General features: G+C 38.2%; 1 protein-coding gene across 1 annotated transcript in view; it reads left to right on the forward strand.

Annotated features, from left to right (window-relative positions):
• MYBPC3 (myosin binding protein C3) overlaps positions 1 to 20,889 on the forward strand; it is a 62,867-nt gene that overhangs the window by 19,006 nt on the left and 22,972 nt on the right. The window contains exons 9-21 of the mRNA XM_085581723.1: positions 3,299 to 3,322; positions 4,066 to 4,232; positions 4,994 to 5,126; positions 5,763 to 5,887; positions 6,470 to 6,575; positions 10,501 to 10,667; positions 11,039 to 11,204; positions 12,098 to 12,204; positions 12,525 to 12,554; positions 12,728 to 12,864; positions 15,731 to 15,808; positions 16,894 to 17,053; positions 19,085 to 19,189. Coding sequence (XP_085437849.1) covers positions 3,299 to 3,322; positions 4,066 to 4,232; positions 4,994 to 5,126; positions 5,763 to 5,887; positions 6,470 to 6,575; positions 10,501 to 10,667; positions 11,039 to 11,204; positions 12,098 to 12,204; positions 12,525 to 12,554; positions 12,728 to 12,864; positions 15,731 to 15,808; positions 16,894 to 17,053; positions 19,085 to 19,189 — 1,505 coding nt within the window. The remainder of the gene's footprint in view (positions 1 to 3,298; positions 3,323 to 4,065; positions 4,233 to 4,993; positions 5,127 to 5,762; positions 5,888 to 6,469; positions 6,576 to 10,500; positions 10,668 to 11,038; positions 11,205 to 12,097; positions 12,205 to 12,524; positions 12,555 to 12,727; positions 12,865 to 15,730; positions 15,809 to 16,893; positions 17,054 to 19,084; positions 19,190 to 20,889) is intronic.

The following is a 20,889-nucleotide window of genomic DNA, read 5'->3' on the forward strand; positions in this document are numbered from 1 at the left end:
ATGTGCACAAACCCCTGTGTTACACTCCATGCAGGGCATCTGTCCATGGGTGAATCCTGGCTTGGCAGTAGCACCAAAAGCAGAACACTTCAGGGGGACAGACAGATCAGACAGAAAAGACACCTATCAAACTTTCTATAACTGACATTGATATCTAAGTTTCTTGTTCCAGCATGAACCCAAATTGTTATAAGCAGTCTCTAGTTTCCATAGAAGATGTAAGGCATAAAACAATAGCTTATCTTCTTTATCAAATTTTAAATAAATGAAAACAAGCATGAAAATATTTGCATAATTGCATACAGGATCTTCAGCTGGAATGAGGTGCTGAGTACTAAGAGCCCCTCTCCTTGTGCCTTTCTCTTTTGCTCTCATAATTAGATGTGAGCAGTAATCAAACTCAAAACAGCAGTAACAGTCTTAAGTATTTACAGAAATGTTAAATTTATTGATTTAACTATCATTTGTTAGGCTACAAATATAATTTATTAAAAGAAGCTTATCAATTTCACTGCTTTTTAACAGTGTTTCTGCCATTTCTTGAATTACAAATCTCTGCCTAGTGAATTTAAGAACATAAATTCACTGCTCCTAGTTGTTTTTCACAGCCACTTCAGAAGTAATTCGTGGACTCTTTAGGCTTTGCACACCTCAGGTTGAAGACCACTTATATTAATGAGAACAGATAGGCATAAAATCTCATAATGTAATGAAATAATTCTTCATTGAAATAGAACAGGAAAAGGGATCTCATGCTGGGGAACTCTCAAGAGCTCTGCAGATTCAAACAGAATAGATAATTATTCTTTTACAATTTCTGCTTTCTTACACCATTTTACAAGTGTCCCTCAATCCACAGGTAATGATCATTCTATAATAAATAACTTCACTATAATAAAGAGCTTCATTTAACACTGTATCTCCTATCACTGTAATTTAATTAACTGGTGTTGACATACAGATGTCATGGGCCAAGGAGAGGTCATTGGGAAGAGGAAGGGAACAGCTGTCACAGGACTATTAAATGGGATAGTGAGCAGAGACCTTGAAGGAGGTGACAGCTGACAGAGTCCAATCAGTTGACAGTAACTGGATAGGAAGGAACCATTTCTGGGATGTACAAAACTATTTTTAACCCCTCCACATATGTTTAAAACATATCAGCTGCATATTCCATTTACAGCAGGTTCACTGAGCTGCATCTTGATGCCCCCAAGAGCATAGCTAACCTATGAGGTGATCTCTGTGAATAAGGATCCCCAGCACCAGGGAGAAGAACGGAGGAGTGGGAGAAACCTCATGAGTCCAAGTGCTCTATTACTTTTCATACACTGCTTAGTTTCTTTTGGTAGTGGAGAAGTACAGCTTCTCTGGACAAACTCTGTGTCTTTCTGGGATCAAAGAGAATATTTCAACAAATGCAAAATAGTGAAAAGGAGTGCTGGGATGGGAAAACTTTGCTCAAAGGCAAACATTTTCTTCTTTCCATTTTCAGAACTCTGTTAAACAGAAATCACAACCTCTAGCTTTTAGTCCCATTTTGCATGAAACTCAAAAGTCTTTTATTTTAATTTAAAAAAAATTAGTATTTACTAGTAAGAGACTATATTCTTTCCTATGTTCAAACTTCTTATATTACATACACCAGAACAGTATTTCAAGATAAAACAATAGGATGACACTGAGTAATGTAAAAGCTAAAGCAAAAACTAGTGAGGTCTTCTTGATAGTGAAAGATATTAGATTCCTTAGGAACTCCTTTGAAATTGGAAGATTTTTCTCATTATGTACTCAGAAATAACTCACACAAAACATTTCTGAAATCTCCATGAATAGTCCTACCTGTAAATTTTCACATATAAAGTCTGTATATACAGACAAGCCTGTAAGTAGGCAGATAAACTACCAATATTTATGTAATGTCTTAAGGAAGATGAAAATATTTTAATTTCTTAAGTCTTTCTTATTTCCTATGATTTTATACTTTTTAGATACAGTTTCTCCACAGAAGTTTGACTGTAATAGTAGAAATAATAAATACTTATTAGAAATATTTTATACCTTTACTTTTATATAGTACTTAGTATTTAGTACTTATATATCTATTTTAATATTCATGTATTTAGAAATATTTGAAAGCCACTCCTTGACATGATCAGGGCAACGAGCCCAATAACTGCTTATGTAAAAAAAAAAATCTTCACCTATGTGGCAAATCAGTTCAGTTTTCCTATCTCCTGCTAAGCAAAACTAAAAGCTATTTGTAGCAGCCTTAAACTAAATGATAGGTGTATAGAAGAGGAACCTTGGTAAAATTTTGTGGTGATATTGATGCAGTGTTATGGCAAAGCAAATACCCAGTATGCTGCTGTTATCGTAGGCACTCCAAACTTCAGCTCCTCCTATCAATTCAGTGAGTGCTGGTGAGGGCTTCGGGCTTAGTGAGTGCTAAAGCACTTTGACAATATGAGATATTGCTTACCAGATTTCAGCTCAGTCTCAGTGAGCTGAAATCCTCTTCTCTTGCTTGCTTTCTTTATTAAAGACAGTGGTCCTATTGCAAGCAGGCACTTTTTTGGCAATAAAAGGAGTACCAGAAATGTTTGGTTATATCTGCTGTCTGGATTGACTACAGTAGTACTATTAAGTAGCAGTATTTATCACAAATAAATTAGACTGTTATTTTCCTGCAAAAAAAGGAAATAAACCCAATAACATTCCACTTTTCTCTGCATCACCTGTTGCATAACTTGTCTTCTTGTTGGGGTTTACCACTGAACATGATTTCATTATTAGGGTGTGTTCTACTGCATCAGAATCTGCTTGGTGCTGGTGGCAATCAGAAACAACAGCCACAGAAAGTTCTTTCTCCTAAGAATTTTTCACTAAAATGTTACTTCTTCCATCATTTCTCTATTTACCAAAATGCAAACTATGACAGGCAAAAATGCCATGATGGCAGGGGGAAGTAGAGTTATTTGTTTCCCTGGAAAGTGATCAGCAATAAGTAGGAATAAGCAGAAGTGCTTGCACTCAGCATATAAATCCCACAGCGGAACTGTATAAGCAAAGTGTGGGAGTGAGTTTGATTTCAGTATGGATCAGCATTTCCCTCAAGCCCATTTCAGAGCATTTGCATGAATTCCTTCATCTCCCTACTACTGAAGCACAGGCATGTTCTGCTAAGGGTGAAGATGAGATTCATGGCTCTTTTGTACTAACACATGCTGCCCTTTTTCTTGCCCGTTGGGATGCTGCGTGTTTTCCCATACGGTTTCTGCGTCCTTCTGGAGTACAGCAGCTTCCTGCGCCCTTCCAACCGGTAAGGTCATACCAATTTCCTTTTCTATTTATGATCTTTCAAACAAAGATATGATGGCAGATAAAAAGGAACACTTCTCCCAAAGCCAGACAGCAAAATTTTCCCTTAGTTTTACTAAACCAAACATTAATTCTTTCATTGTCACTAATTCTTTAGCTAAAATATAAATAAGCAGTTCATTGTAAATACTGTCTTGTTTGCCACTACTCACCAGTCTCTTTATGCTTTATAGATTACTACAGACAACAATTTCCTTCACAACAGATAATAAATGTCTTAATAACCTGTGATTCTTTTCAGTGAAGATAAAAATTGTCCTGAGTAGAAGAGGATATGTCTTCTACCTACATAAACCAAGCACCTTTTTTCTAAGATGTTGCCAGCATATCAATTTAGTTCCTTGCTTTGCTGTTTTCCATGTTTTGTTATTGACCATCACAAGAAAATAAGTTTCCTTATGTTTCCATTACCCATCATTAAAGGAAGTTAAAATGTATTAGTTTTGGTTGTTATAAATAAACCCTTCAGGACAGAATTCAATTTTAATCACTATATAAAAATAAAATCAAAACAAGTCACCAGGTTTTTTTTCATTATTTTATCTAATACTATAGTAAAAAGCTAGACTGTTAATTATTTTTTTAAGAAATGGCTTCATCAAGACAATATGTAGCTGCCAACCCTATAGCTTTCTTTAAATACTCGTAATAGCAGCACTCAGAGACTCTAATCCCTTTCTGCAGAGGTGAAGGAAAATCTGAATCACAATCTGATGTTGATGTCTGGGATATCCTGAGGAAAGCTCCTCCTACAGAATACGAGAAAATTGCTTTCCAGTATGGTATCACAGATTTGCGTGGGATGCTGAAACGCCTCAAACGCATAAAGAAGGAAGAGAAAAAAAGCACAGGTTGGTGAGATGCTTTTCTTCCAAATATAGTGTTCATGTCTTCTTTACAGCAGGAGATACAAGATCATGAGAAATAGTAATTTCCTGTTCCAGCTATTACCCAGCTTTACATATGAAATACTGATTACCAAAGATTGCAGCTATGCCAATATTCTGAGATACCTTGCTCTGAACTCTGGACATACTGAACATGCTCACTTCACCAGCTCCACAAGCTTGGCCCCTTATAGTTCCCTGAACATAAAACAACATCCCCTACTTGCCCCCCACCCAAGTTGTCAGGCAACAATGACATATTTAAACAATTTATTTTTCATTGGTATGATACCCTTGGAATTCTCAAACCTTTTCCAATCCGGCAAAGTATTAATTGCCTAATTGTAACTGACTTCTTAAAAAGTCTGAAACAGAGGAGGCAACAGCCTTCATTCATCAGTACTGAGAAGACCAAGTGTAATTTTCCTGCATGTGCAGATGTAACTCTGTTTAGGATGTGTTGGAATACATATTCACATCTTATTTAGAGTATTCTACTTTGCTTATTTTGGTTTGCAACACATGCTTGTCATCCTACATTAAGGAAAAATGGTACAGAATGAAGAACAGACAGGGTAAAAATTCAAACAGGGATGCAGAAATTGGGGAACATTAAAGATGATGGTAAACAACATGAAAGGGAATAAAGATTTGTTTCATGACCCAGCATGAAAAAAAATATATATATAAATGATAAGGTTTTTTTTAATCATTCTTTATCATAGCATTCCTCAAGAAACTGGATCCAGCTTACCAAGTAGACAAGGGGCAAAAGATTAAATTAATGGTTGAAGTTGCCAATCCAGATGCTGATGTGAAATGGCTGAAGAATGGACAGGAGATCCAAGTGAGCGGCAGGTAAACTAGAAATATGAGAATTTCAAAAAGGAAGGAGCTACAGCTTTGACAAAGTGAAAAATCTAGCTTTTCTGAGAAAGAAAGGAAAAAACTGGGAGAAATAGGAGAGAAAGGATCTACATAGTACTATGGCTCAGGGTCAGTTTGCTGTTGTCATAACTTTTTCTTTTTTCTTCCCTCTGCTCTATATATCTACATGTGGGACTGGATGCCTTCATCTACCAACTTAGCAAGTAAGTCCTGAGATTATATTCTGCTCTTGATGGGTATATCCAGGGCTCAAATACGCTTTCTCCTCATCTGGGATATATCTCAGTGTAACTTGTATGTAAAACAAGTTTCCAGTGAATTTGTGCTGAAGTCATTTTTAATGGTAGTCATGCTAGATCTTAGGACAGCATCCAACACCATTCACAGGATCACATCTCACACTTGGAGGAAGATTCCCCACAATTTCCTGTGCTTATTTTTCAAACACTGCTTCTGTTCACTGTACCAGGACAGGGCTATTGGGCTTGAGTCCTTACAAATCTTGCCACTGATGTCAGAAAAAGAGGAATCTTTTTTCTTCCAGACAGGACAAGACAGGTCCAGAATGGTTTTTTCCTGATAACTACATTTAGATTTTCTTTTCAGATATATTTTTGAGGCTGTTGGGAACAAGAGAATATTGACTATAAACCACTGCTCTCTGGCTGATGATGCAGCATATGAATGTGTGGTAGGGGATGAGAAGAGCTTCACAGAATTATTTGTAAAAGGTGAGCAATGGTATCAGAAGGAAATAGACCTCCCCTAACATTTAGTATTGACATTCTCTCATCTACTCTCAAATTTATCTTACAGGAAAGGAAATTTGAAAACATATTAACATATTCTAAGATCTATTGAAGTCAGTATTTTTCTTACAGTTAAATTGAGGAAAAATTTGCCTGACATTAATCAGGAAAGCAGAACAATGATAGTTATCATTAATTCTCATTCAGAAAGTTATTTGCATCTCAACAATGGGGCTAGAAACTTATTTAAAAATTTGATTCTGCTCAAGACCAACATGTGTCCCAAGCTCTACAAGCAGATCAAATAGTACAGAAAAGTAATTCCTCCTGTTTAGAAATTTAGAATATATATGAAATCTGTTTAATCATATATTTTTATTCCAATTCATAAAAATGTAAATTGAAAACTCTGATAAGGTGATCTGGCATAGTAAATTTTAAGTTCTAAGATAGCATCACCATTTATTTGTTCAGGGACTCTTCCTATGGAGCAGAGTGGTGAAACCTACCTCTGGTCTCCACCATTTCAGAATACTGTTTTAATAAAATTTTCTTTATTTTCAGAACCTCCAATCCTGATAACTCACCCACTGGAGGACCAGATGGTGATGGTTGGAGAGAGAGTGGAGTTTGAGTGTGAAGTGTCTGAGGAAGGAGCGACTGTGAAATGGTAAGGGAATAGAAGAAAAAAACAAAGCAAAGCAAACCAAAATGAAACCATCTTCCTCCATGGAACATACCAGGAGGTGTGGAATAAAAAGGGATAATGCATTCTACATAATGAACTTAATTAAAAGATTGTCCCTCCTCCTATATGTCAAATACTGAGGAGGAACCGAGAAGTAAAATCATGACACAAAAACCCAGATTTAGTACAGATATTTTATAGTTTCTCTAGAATTTCTTGCTCGGTGTTTACACTTCAGTAATATCTAAGTATTGCCCAGACTAATCAGATCCATACTGTGGTGAGTTCGCTGTACTTTTTGAAATTTTCTCAATTGCAGTGAAGCATTTGTGTTTCTAAAATATTTTTTCTTAGGTAAAAAAGTTAGTGTCTCTTGAGACACAGAGGGAACACATCTGCTGTGGTGATCCTGCAAAGCTGGTCATTATGCTTATGCAGTGAGGATTAAGATGACAAACATTTAGATCATGGATCCTGTTTTCTTAGGCATTCCAGCTGAGCAGAATTTGGAAGGTGCATGCTGCTTGGGCAGGCATGACAAGCAGGGCTCATATGCCACATCTCATGCGTGCTATTCTCACTTCATTTCTCTACCAGATGAAATTCCCTTGTGCTTGTTAACAGCTTCAGGCACATGGTTATCAAGCATTCCCACAATGCCCATTACATTCCTGGAAAGTGCCAGCTAATGATCTGCTGTCCCAAAGGAAGGAACTGAGAATTTAAATGGAGTCCAAGAGCTAGTACAGGGTGTGCATTACACTATTAAAGCCACAAGCACAGGGACATGCATTCTGTTGTTCAGGAACTGCCTGCAGATGCCTGGTCACAAGAGATGGGGACAATCAGATCTGTCCCTCTCAGAACACAGCGCAGCTGCCACACTTTGATCCTGTGCCTTTGAACAACTCCCATACATCTTGCAGAGCTGTTATCTGTGGGATGGGCATTTGATGTGACAAGGGCAAACCAGCAGCTGCCTCAGTCTGAAATGCAGCAAGTGGTCAGAGAAACTCATCAAATCATTGCAATGGAAAACTGAGCAGTCAGACATTCACATTGTATTTTACTGGTTTTGTTATGTGACACTCTGTCAGTGCTCTTTGGCAACAAAAGGGAATATTTTCGACTGGGGAGAAAAGTGTCCAGGGAAAACTTGAAACACAGTGTGGAGAAAGTTCCAGTTTTATGGCACATTAGGGAAATGATCAACAGTTTAAGCCAAGCAACAGGCACTAACTCAGAACACCTGTTATAGTTCTTAAATCTTCAAACCCAGGATATAAAACCACAAGCACATGAACAAAGGCAATTATGTGACTTGCATGGCCACCAGACTAGGGCTTGGAGAATTCATTACGTGGGTCTCTTCAGAGCAATCAGAAAAGAATGTTCTCTTGGAAGCTTTCACATTATTACAACTCTTGCAGTACTACGGAACAGGTTTTTTCTAAACTTCAGATGGTCTTGAAAATAGGATAATACTTGAAAGAAAGGTATAATAAAATGCATAGTTTTGATCTAACTTGTCCATCTCTGAATGCTGGATGTACTATCTTATCAGCTCCAAATCAAAATATACCATGGTAATGTATATTTATAGCAATAAATCTGTGTGTCCCAATTATCACATAGTACCTACATCAGTGATATCTCAGAAGACATCAACCAATTAATCCTCAGAATCCAAACAGGAAATAGGAGTGCATTTCCAGACAAAGAGGAATGGAGTGATGAAGTTGAGAACAGATATTTGATCTTGCAGATGTTTGGGACTTGGAAAGACTAAACCACAGCTGATCTACCTATTACTGAACTAGTTCTGCTTCAAATGTGAGGCTGGGCCAATGTCCTATGGTGTTCTGTAAACCAACATTTCTATGATTCTATATAATGCTTCACTTACACTTTAACATCAACAGATTCTTCTATTTTATAGTTCCAATTGTCAAAGGAAGGCCTGTAATATTACCTTATATAGCTTTTCTGCTTTTCACAGCAGCAGTGTATTATTTTAAGACAAATGCTATCTGGAGTTCTGTTTTGATGTTTACAGTCTCTATTTGTCACTACATCCCTCTGCAAACTCTCTGCTCATCCACAGGATCAGCAATGTGCTAGTCAGTAAAACAAACACCAGTTAAAGACAGTATTCCCCTCCAAGGGATTTAAGACACTAATCACTACAAAAAGACTATTTTCATTATTTAGTCAAGATCTCAAGAGAACTCTTTCTTACCAATGGGTGAATAGAACATTCAGGTACTTTTCATAAGCCATGTATCAAAATAGACCTTGAAAAAATAAATTTAAAAGTTCAGCTCCAAAAGTCTAGCCACAGTGTGTGCTTGGCTTTGCATTTAGTGACAGCAGCATGTTGAACTTTGGGATTAAAGTCAATTCTCAGTGATTCATCAAATGTTTCTGTAATGAATTGTGGCACTTGTTCCAGAACTAATTTGCATGAATCACAACACCAGCCTTAGGAGATCATCTTACACGTTGTCTCAGACTCTTGTCTGAAGAGGAATGAAGAGGAAAGAAAAGGAAACATTATCCTGACAATAATACTAAGTGCTGTGTTTCAAGTGGTTGTTGAAGGCATCCTCTGCTTCCTCCCTTACTAGCGCTGTTCTGTGACCTGGGAGGCCAGTCCCTCACTAAAGCAGCTCTGAGTTCCAGAGAGCTCTGCTGTAACAAACAGCCATGAGGCACCTGTAGGTGCATCAGGAACATCTAAATCACAAGTTGTAATTTCCTTGTCTCTGCTTAAAGTTTCGATCTTGTGATTTACTTTAGCAGACTCTGACAGAGGTAAAAGGTCTTCTTCCATACATCTACTTAGAAATTAGTACTATAGAATTTTAATGAGTCCCAAGTAGCATTTCCATTTGCTATTCTGTAAGCTCATTTGTTAAACTGAATAGTCACTCAGTCACTGGTCACAGATAAGTCACAAATAAGGGAAACGACAAAAAATTAGAAATAATATTTTTACTCTATTAAAATCAGACATATTTTCTATTTGTTTTTCCATGTGACTACCAAAGGAAAAACCTTTTTCATCTACAAACTGCAGCAGTACTCAAGTAACAAAATAAAAATATAATCAAGTAAAAACAAAAAATGTAATGCTACAAAATTAGTAAATTGAAGTAATTGCATGTATTTGCTGTTTATGTTATTTATGATTAGGAACAGGAAACCCTTGAAACACCCTATGCATTTTTGTGTGACCTTGATTAAACAGCGTGAGTCCTCCCTGTACATTTCCCTTCATGATGACTGGAAATTACAATAATTAAATTTCCTCCTGGGCTAGATGGTGAAGCTTAATTTAGTAAAGTCTTAAGTATACTGTGGCATACTTGAATGGAAAGAGCCACAAAATCCAAAATACACATTCATTTGAAATACATCCTAAAATTTTCTCCTTTTGCTGATGCCCACAAATCATGGATTTATAACAATTAAAACACATCAGGAAAATTAAGACTTTTAACTAATATCCCATCAAGTCCCATTTACTTTATGGCTGTTTTAAAGACAGTAAATTCCCTGTTGGTGAAGTGTGTTTTCAACACTTTATCTCCTATAGCATTTAACATACTTTCATATTTATCTATAGAATATAAATGAAGTAACGAAAAAATGAAATAATTACTTGTGGTGAATTCTCCTGAATAAGAAGTCAAATACTTCAGGAAAATTAACAGTCAAGACAGAGGCAATGTCAGTGCAATTCTGGTTGCACTGACATTTGTGCAACAATCCCTTTTTTGCCAACTTGAAATGCTACAAAGATTGGGTTCACCTGGTATCTTCCAATCCCTAGTAACATTGAGCTGTGCCTCACTCTCCTCTTTCAGCCATAACAAAAATGACTCAACACTGTTTGGAATTTCAGGGAAAAGGATGGAATTGAACTGACACGAGAAGAAACATTTAAATACCGATTCAAGAAAGATGGAAAAAAACAATATCTCATTATTAATGAGTCAACCAAGGAGGACAGTGGACACTACACTGTGAAGACCAATGGTGGGGTATCAGTTGCTGAACTGATTGTGCAAGGTAGGCACAATATCCCAGAACCAGAGAAGCTGAAAAATGAGAGCAGGCTGAAGGTAACCTTCTCCAGATAGTGCAGAGTGGTAGCTAATTCCCCTGACAGGGAAAAGGGAGATGCAATAAGGGACATAGGGTTTGATAATAAAGGCTTCAAGGAGAACTCAGACCTGTGGGCCGGATATAACAGATACTCTGATAACAACAGGTGCTTAGCTATCAGTCCTGTTAAAGCCCTGCAGGCTGTCTATTTCCCTTCATATTTCCTCCTACCACAGACAGCTTCCTCAGCCTATGCTACTCAGTAAATCCACATCATCTACTTACAGAGCTATTCTGATTTTTGATGCGTGTATCGATTATTCTCACAATATCAGAGAAAAAGCTGGAAGTTTATCAGAGCATTGCAGACCTGACAGTGAAGGCACGTGACCAGGCAGTCTTCAAGTGTGAAGTTTCTGATGAAAACGTGAAAGGAATCTGGCTGAAAAACGGAAAGGAGGTGATCCCAGACGAAAGGATAAAGATCTCCCATATTGGCAGGTCAGTCTTGTCTCAGAAAGCAGGTACAAGCTTGGGAATTGCAGTGCAATCCATAAGAATTGTTATCTCAGGGGTTAAGAATATAAAGGGAGACTTTTTCCTGGCTCCAGCTAACAGGTAAAAGGTTTAAAAGCTTTTCATATGCAACCAACATTTAGCGACAGACTAGTTTTTTATGTGTGCAGTCTGAGTTGGTCCATTTTATGTATATTACTTCAGTGGTATATCAGCAAAAATAAATCTTAGTTTTCATTAAGATTACATGGTGTTTTGGTATTCAAAACACATAGTTGATAACTTTAAAACTAACAGTAGTGTTAAGATAGTACATATGAGTAAACCCTACAGAAAAATAACCATTTATATTAACATATACAGTTGCGTAATTCAGTGCTCAAGTTTCCTAGCACACTAGTTACTAATGGAAATGGAGACCAAGAAGCTTCGTCATTAAATACCAAGTGAAGTCTTTCCTGGTATTCTTTTCTGTATTCTGTTTTGAACTTAAAATAATACAGGGATGGAGAATCACTTTTTAATTTGCTGAGTCAGAGTTACTGTCTCACAATCAGATCAAATGAAACCAGTCAGCAGTGTTACAACTGCCCTTGTGATGGCAAAGGACTGGACTAGAGCAAGGGAACTGATTCCTCTCTTCAAACAATCCACCTTGACAAAAAATTCCATTCATAGACAATGTACTGATATGGATTGGCTTTAATATTGAGAGCAGAGCAATCTACAGCCCTGGTGGTTGTTGACATGTGTCATGGCAAGGGAAGAATAATAATTTCTGTTAGTATCCTATAGCCTGCACCTTGTCTCTTGACATAGCCCTGCTTCTTCTGGGGACGCAAGGTAAGGGAGTGCAATATATTTGTTCATATTTCCAGAATCCATAAGCTAATTATTGAGGATGTAACACCAGAGGACGAGGCTGATTATTCCTTCATTCCACAAGGATTTGCTTATAACCTTTCTGCCAAGCTTCAGTTCTTGGGTGAGTTATTTTAGAATGTGTAATGGGAATCCCACAGGGATAAAATGGTGACATTAATCATGGTTATACCAGGGAAGAGAATGCTGATCTCTTTACTGATACCTCAGTGTAGGCACATTGCTTTTCCCTGTTATTTTGCATTACCATTACCACATGGGTTTACAGAGCCTGTTTGTTAATTTATTGTATAAATCTGCTGATTAATGTGCCTTATGAAGTTTCAGTCAGCTTTTAAATTACTTTGTTTGTGCAGATACTATGTAAAATCTGTTTTCTGATCTATTTCTCCTTCCATGTCTCCTCTTTCCTTTCCCTCTCAGAGGTCAAGATAGATTTTGTACCAAGAGAAGGTAAGAACAGCAATCACTATTTATATGCAAGTAAAAAATGTTTTCAACAGCAAAGTGAGCAGTATATTTTTTTCATTTTTATTTTAATGCATGAATATTCTTTTTTTATTATTATGTTTCATTCAGATTACTCAAACTATATTTGAAACTTTTGTTCTCCATTTTTACTATAGAACCCCCTAAGATCCACCTTGACTGTCTGGGCCAATCCCCTGACACGATTGTCGTGGTGGCTGGGAACAAACTGAGATTGGATGTTCCTGTGTCAGGAGATCCAACACCCACTGTCATCTGGCAGAAAGTAAACAAGGTAATGTGCAACCTGACAGAGTGTCTGAAGCAAGTCACAACTGCAAATTTATTTTTCCTTCTCAAATATTACTTGGTTTACAGTTATTTACAAGTATTTCCATCTTCCTTTCAATTTTATGTTTTTAAACCTCAAGAAAAAAAATTAAATACCTGGACTGCAGCTGTCTGAGACATAGCTGGCTTTGTAATTCATCCTGAACTGTTCCTTTTTATGAACTGTTCTCTGTTTTTCTAGTTCAACAGGCTGACTATATATGAGTAGATATATGTAGATGCAGATAGAAGGATGCCATACACATTTATTCTCTTCCTACCTCAGAGAAAAAAAATAAACTATGAGTCATCACCTTCACCTGATAGAATGAACATTTTCTGAAGGTGGCAACTTCTTTTTTTAGTCTTTATCAAGGATTCTACCATTTGTGACGAAATGTCATCTTAGCAGACTAGTGGCATAAAACTGAATTTCATATAATAAAAATAGAGAAACTTTGCTATTTACCTTATCAAAGCAATTACAAAACATCAGAGAAAGTACTTAGAGGCTAGATTTAAAATGTTAAGTGAGCTTCTTTTCTGGGTATCTCAAAATATCTCCACCCCTCACCATCTGTGGGCTCTTGAACTATAACTAGCACAAAACAGAAATATTTTGCATAACATTCTCCAGCATCATTACACATTCATATGTGTAGATACAGAAAAAATAATATTGCCAATTATGTTAATTCCCCCAATCTCCTACTTCTTCATTATTATGCCACATTCTTATTCAGGTTAGCATAAAATGTCATGGTTTGACACTGGCACAATGCCAGTGCCCCCATGAAAATGCAATCTCTCAATTGAATGCTGTGAAATTAAATCGAGAACAGAGCAAAGCAGGCCCAAGCTTAATAACAGAAAGAAAACTTCATTAAGCTACTACTATAAAAGGAATAAAAAGGGGGGAAAAAACACACACAAAGATCACAATGAAAACCTTGCACAACATTCCTCTTCCCACCACCCAACTCCAACAAACCACAGTGAGACACAATCTGGACCCAAATCAGGTTTCCACCCTCCAGACAATCAATACTCAGCCCTTGGAGGGCGACAGGAGTCTCTCCTGTGCCACAGACCCCCCAAGAAACACAGCTCCACATCCTGTGTTTCCATGTCACACATGGCACCACCCGGAGAAAAGTTTGCCATGGTGACCCTTCTCCTTTCCATGCACAGTGCTCTCACCACCAATGCATGGATGGACAGACTGCTTTTAGGATTTTTCCTTTCAAGTATGCCCTGCCAAGAGGGGAGAAAACAACAGTTCAGTTTTTTCATTTTTTGGGACCACAGTCGCCCCACCACTTCCCCCTGGGACCAGGGGTCCAAGAACAGAGATCTTCTTTTCTCCTTCTTTGAGGACGGGGGCACCACCACAAACACCCTAACTTTCCTCTGTTCACTCCGCTTCTGTCTTTTCCCAGCTGAAGCAGGTCTCTTGGCTCACTGGCATCCTCCTAAAATACAGGCTCTCTTGGAGGAGAAAAATCAATTCAGTCAATGGCCAACAAGGAAAAGTCCAGCCAAAAAAAACACTCCTCACCTCCTCCCACCTAGAATTTCTCCTTCTAACATCCCAGGGTCCAAGCTGTTTCTCTTCCTCTCCTTCAAACCAAAGAGGAGAAAAATTTCACAAAGCTTTCATTTCTCAAGGAAGGGTTAAAAATCCTGACTCCCAGGATGGCTCGATGCCCAGGCTCCAACTCCCACAGGCAGCTGGGCATTTTGTGGTCCCCCCTTGCTCTTCTCCTTCCCCGCGGTGAACTGCTGACAAAACTGCTGCTGCTGTCTCTTGAGAGAGAGAGAGAGAGAGAGAGAGAGAGACTCTGGGGGGGGAGGGGAACGGAGACATCCCAGATTTCTCCACCCTTCCATCTGCAGGGGGTTCCAGTCCCTCCACCCTTGGGCCCACCTCAGTCAGGCCAGGGGCCTTCCCCTCCCCACCCAGCCACGGCCGGGCAGGGGAGAGGCTGCACTGCGGCTGAGCGGAACCAAAGAGAGCGAGTTCTCCTGGGAATTCTGCTTTCAACCCCTCTGTGTTCTCAGAGGCGTGTCCACCTTCAATTGGTCAACATCCAAATTGACCTCTTCCTTCCGAGAAAATTCTTTTCCGTGTCAAACCACAACAGCATATCTAATAGCACGCAGAAATTTCATCCTTCAATGCAGAATTACTATGGAAATAATTTTTTTAAAAGGCAAGAAATTGACTCTTCTATACTGAAATTTCTCTGATAAAATGATGATTGGGTATCAGATGACCTCTATACAGCGTTACTTCTGAGGTGTGAGGTCTCAACACATGAGGAAAAGCAACCAGTCATGATTGAAGGCTGTGTAGAATATACTTACTAATGAAATCTCAAAGAGTAGCACGGCCTCAAAAGATCTCGTTCAATGAGTATTACAGACCCAACTATTTCTGAGTGTTAAAATATTTACATCAGCTTACTATCCCATTGTTACAGAGAGAAGTAATCCTTATTTTTGTACTTACACATACAGAGTAACTAGTATCAGAGGACACAGGTTACAGCAATACTGCAGGAATGTTATTCTTCTTCCTTTGCTAAGCTGCAAACCTGAGTTTTCTGACTTATCCTTCCCTTAATTCATGACATTCTGATACTTTTTTCCATTTTTGCTTTTTACTTCCTTTTGGTGGATTTCCTTCCAGGTCTGCTTGCTGCCTGACTTTGCTTTTCTCACACCTTCACATTCAATCCCCCTAACAAACTCTTCTCTGTCTTGCAGAAACAGCTTTTACTGTTCTGCTCAGCCTTAGCTGACTTTCTGTGGTTTCTTTGTTTATCTAGAGAAATGACCTACTTCGAAACAGTGATGATTCCATGACTCCCTCAGAAAACAGCAGTGATTTAAACACTGATAATAAGGTAAGTTCCTTCTTATTTATGCAACCACACAAGTGTTAGTGTTTTCCAGGTAAAAGGAAATAACATTTAATTCAGTAGATACTAAAAATCAAACAGCACATCAGGCCCACTATTCTGCCTCACAGTGGTAACCACCTGCTGGGCACAAGAGATCTGGTGAGCAGTTTTAGAGTAAGAAGCTGATTGACAAAGTCTTTCTAATCACCATCATATGGTGACTGGGTTACAAGGAGTTAAAGCAGTTATTTGAAAACTCTTTTAGATTTATATGTGGGGATTTTTTCCCTCAGTAACCTGTAAGTTTCAATAATAACTAGGATAATAACAGGACACATGGAAAGATGACAACGGGTAAAGAGAGTGGATGGATTATAAAGAAGTGAAACTGGATTAGCTTTGCAGCAACTTTCATTTTTCACATAAATGACTTCTCTCTTGATAGAGTAAAAAATATTTTACATTTATTTTACAGCAATAAACTATTCTCAGGATTAGGGTCTTGCTGCACTGATCACTATTTGGATATGTATTATTTCTAGTGGTTCCTGTTCTAAATCTAAAGATATATAGGCACATAAGGAAGAAAGAAGTGTGTTACATATGTACAACTACATTGTGGTCCTTTTGTTTAGATTTTAGTGAAAAGTAGAAAGTTTCTCCATATTACAATATTGAGTGACAAAAATCACACTGGTGCCATTAACAGTTACAATAATCGTGTTTTAATTTATACAGTAACCAGCTGTTAACCATGAGACTCTTCACAGTGATGCTAGCAGCTGTACCAAGTAGGAATTTCTGGAAGTACTCAGTAACTTCTTTGAAACGTAACTGGGTTTGTGTAACTAGTGGTCAATCCCAACAGCCTGCAGACTTTCAGAACCAATTTTCCCAATGTTACTTATGTGAACCAACTATGTATTCCCTCTTCTACATACAAAAAGAACTTGAAACATTTTGCAGCTTTTCAATAATTATTGTAATATTTAGTGATTTGTAGTTTTTCTCCAGCTTATACAAAGACTCATCAGGCTGTCCCTGGCACAATTTGCAATGATTTTATCTGTCACTTTCCCTGCCCACAGCTCCTGTTTGAATCTGAAGGCAGAGTCCGTGTGGAGATGCATGAAGACCATTGTGTCTTCATCATTGAAGGGGCAGAAAAAGAGGATGAGGGAGTTTACAGAGTTATACTTAAGAATCCAGTTGGAGAAGATAAGGCTGATATCACAGTCAAAGTTATTGGTAAGTGAAGGAAAGAAAGAGGCAGAGCATGAAAGAATCTTGAGTCTGGTGAAGTTCAACCTTCTCAAAAAGTCTAAAAGTCTCTCTGATACAAGTTCTGATTTTAAGTTTAGAAAAATGGAAAAGGATCATAAAGAGAGGAATATTATCAATCATAACTTTGGCAGAAGTATTTTTTCAGAGGTGAAAAGAAAAGAATTCCCAGTAGTAACCCTGTAGTAACCTGTTTCAGGTGATTCTATCATTTTATGGATGACAATCCATTTTGAAGTACATGCTTCATGTTTGTCAGAAATATGAAAACTTTTTAGTCATTTTGTCATGGGTTATGTTTTTAAGCAGAGATTACTTCATTCTATAAGTAGTAAATGGTTAATGGAATAAAGAAACGTACTGTATATGATAGAAGATGAACAGATTGACAGACTCTTCAATGAGTCACAAAAGACCAGGGAGAGATATGATTTTGAGTCAGTAAGTTTTATAAATTTTTCATAATATTTAATTTGCTGATACCCTGGCACACATAACAAAAGAACAAGTTATAAGCAAATCAGAAATTATAAAAGAAAATTACTTTCACCTACAGTATTAAAATTTAGACTTCCTTGGTAAATAGTAAGTTTTCTTTCTTCTTTTATAAATATTAAATCAGGATATTTACTATTAATATCTCCAAAGTGACATAAAATGTGAGACATGCAGTCGTATTTTATAAAATTTATTCTAGAGAAAATAGGAAACCCTGGAGCAAGTCTCATCTTACAGAACAGAATTACCTTACAATTTTGCAAAAATTTGATTATTATATTAAAAAAACTATTATTATCTGGGAAGAAAAAGGGAGATGAATAATCAGTGATATTTAAAGGAAATCAACCTAACAAAGAAGAATTGAAGAGCAGGATTCCCTTTAGATTAAGTTAATACATTATGGTTGTACCTATTGTTGCTATCTGATAAAGCTAGAATTATATCACAGAATTACATAATAAATTTGTCTGGAAAAGATTTCTGATCTCATCAAGTCTAACCCCACTATGTCAACTAGATCAGGCACTGACTGCCACATCCAGTCTTTGCATAAGCACCTCCAGGGGTGGTGACTCCCTAGGTGGCCCATTCCAAAATCTAATCACCCTTTCTGTGAAGAATTTCTTCCTAATGTCTAACCTAAACCTCTCCTGGTGAAGCTTGAGCCTGTGTCCTCTCATCCTGTCTCTGGCTGCCTGGGAGAAGAGGCCAAATCCCAGCTGGCTACACCCTCCTTTCAGGAAGATGTAGAGAGCAATAAGGTCACCCCTGAGCCTCCTTTTCTCCAGGCTAAACACCCCCAGCTCCCTCAGCTGCTCCTCATAGGACTTGTGCTCCAGACCCTTCACCAGCTCCATTGCCCTTCTCAGAATGTGCCCCAGCCCCTCAGTGTCCTTCTTGTAGTGAGGGACCCAAAACCATTCACAGCACTTCAGGTGTGGCCTCAGCAGTGCCAAGTACAAGGGGACAATCACTGTCCTGGTCCTGCTGGCCACACTGTTGCTGATGCAGGCCAGGATGCCACCAGCCTTCTTGGCCACCTGGGCACTGCTGGCTCATGTTCAGCTGCTGTTGACCAACACCTCCAGGTCCTTTTCCACTGGAATACTTTCCAGCCACTCTTCCTGCAGCCTACAGTGCTGGAAGAGGTTATTGCCAAAGTGAAGCACCCAGCACTTGATGTTGTTGAACCTTATGCCATTGGCCTTGGTCCATGTTCCAGCCTGTCCTGGCCCCTCTGCAGAGCCCTCCTGTCCTCCAGCAAATCGACACTCTGACCCAACTTGGTATCATCCATGAATGTGCTAATGATGGATTCAATACCCTCATCCAAATCATCACTAAAGATATTAAGCAGGACTAGGCCCAACACTGATTCCTGGAGGACACCACTACCTCAATACCACACAGAAAAAGAAAGTATTAAAAATATTTAATTTACTTGCCTAAAGAAATTGAAACAATAAAAACTCTTGTTCATTCTCACACTTTCTTCAGATGTTCCTGACCCTCCAGAAGCTCCCACAATCAGCAACATTGGAGAAGATTACTGTACTGTGCAGTGGCAACCCCCTAAATATGATGGTGGGCAACCGGTGCTTGGTAAGAGTCCAAACACACAAAGTCCCCTGCATTGGCATATATTTTTTGCTGCTCCTTTGAAATGGCACAGAAGAATTCTCTGTGTAGACACAAGGAAAGCTGACCCTCAGACAGGAGCTGCTCTGATGCACTGAACCCTCAAACCAGCCCAGGGTCTGGCCCTCCAATTTTGAGGAGAGAGTGCCACCTGCCTGTGCGGTTTGACTCAGAGAAGTATTTCAGCAAACAAGTTACCAAAGCACAAAAAATTGAGATGAAAAATTGCTAAAGCTAACTATCCTCATTCAAGACTGAAAGTTTAAGTCAGTTTACAGGCCTTTGTGCTTACTTAGGAATATCCAAACAGATCTGTGGCCGCCTCCGTCATCAACTCCAGACAGCTGCAATCTCAGGCACTCATGCAATGTATGTTTTATAGTGGAAAACTACTTCATAATTCTACTTCATATAAAACAAATGGACCATAAAATATTTTCAATCATTTTAGTGACCTTAAAACCTGTACTAAAAACTAGAGTGCAAAGTTATCACGTGATGAAGGAAATTAGCAGGCACAATCGAGATTATCACTGACACCATTTTAAGTTCTGCATAGAGCATAGTGAGTTTTAGATAGAAATCTCTGTGATCCTCAGAAATAAAAGAAAATAATGCAGAGTCTTGACCAATTTTAGGGGAAAAAATTCTTCTGGAGTCCATGTCTAGCAATTTGTTTAATAAAGATCTCTGGAGTTTGAGTTTCTTTGAAAAAACACATTGAAAGCTATATTGACTCCCATGGGGATGCCAGAGCTAGAAATATCTAAAATTCTTTTAATCCCCTGAATAGTACCTGGAAGCAAGTAGTTTGCATTTGCATTTGGATGTTTGGACTTCATTCTTTTCCACAAGATCTATCTCATTTAAATCAAAGAATTTACCTGCCCAGGAATAAACAAGGTACCGCTGGGCCACTGCTTTGTGGTTTCATCTATTCTGGCAGGAAGCAAGCAAGAAGTCAAAATATTATGTGCAAAGACATTTACCAGTAGTTGTGTCATTACCATAAGCAATCTCCACCTCATTGACTTTAAAAAGCCTGTGATATTGTTTTGTAGGGTTTTCAGGGCACATATTTTGAAAAGTTCTTTGCTTTGTTTTCACTGTCAAAGGAAAGATTTCATTTATGCCACAGTAAGGACCCTTTGCACTACCTGAGGAGGTTCCTTCAGATAGCACAAGGCTTCATTACTGCTACAGCTCAAATAAAACACCTGCAGCAGGGAGAGAGGAAAAGCCAAGATGCTGCACTACCCATTCAAACAGAGCTTTACAAGCAAGAAGGCAGGGGCTAAAAGGCATATTCATTCTCATCTGTCTTCATATTGTTACAGATGGCTTTGTAGGCAGTCAGATACAGTCTTTATTAGCTGTATCCAACAGATATAAAAAAGAAATTCACACCCCATCTTCACCTTTCCTGGGGTTTTGTGTACTTTTTGTATTACTAAAACAATATCTTTAATTCTCACACATTTGGTGCATTTGGGGAAATAATCTGCTTTACCAAATGTCACCAATACGACCGGTATTGTAATTTTACCTCCTTTCTGCCTGTTTTTTTTTTTTTAATTGCAAGCCTCTTCATTTTGACACTTATGTGCTTAACACTGGTTATCTATAACAGCAAAAAACCCCAGGAACTGAGTTGATGGAACTTC

The sequence above is a fragment of the Lonchura striata genome, chromosome 5, assembly GCF_050655825.1.
Source record: "Lonchura striata isolate lonStrDom1 chromosome 5, ASM5065582v1, whole genome shotgun sequence".
NCBI classification, from domain to species: Eukaryota; Metazoa; Chordata; class Aves; order Passeriformes; family Estrildidae; genus Lonchura; species Lonchura striata.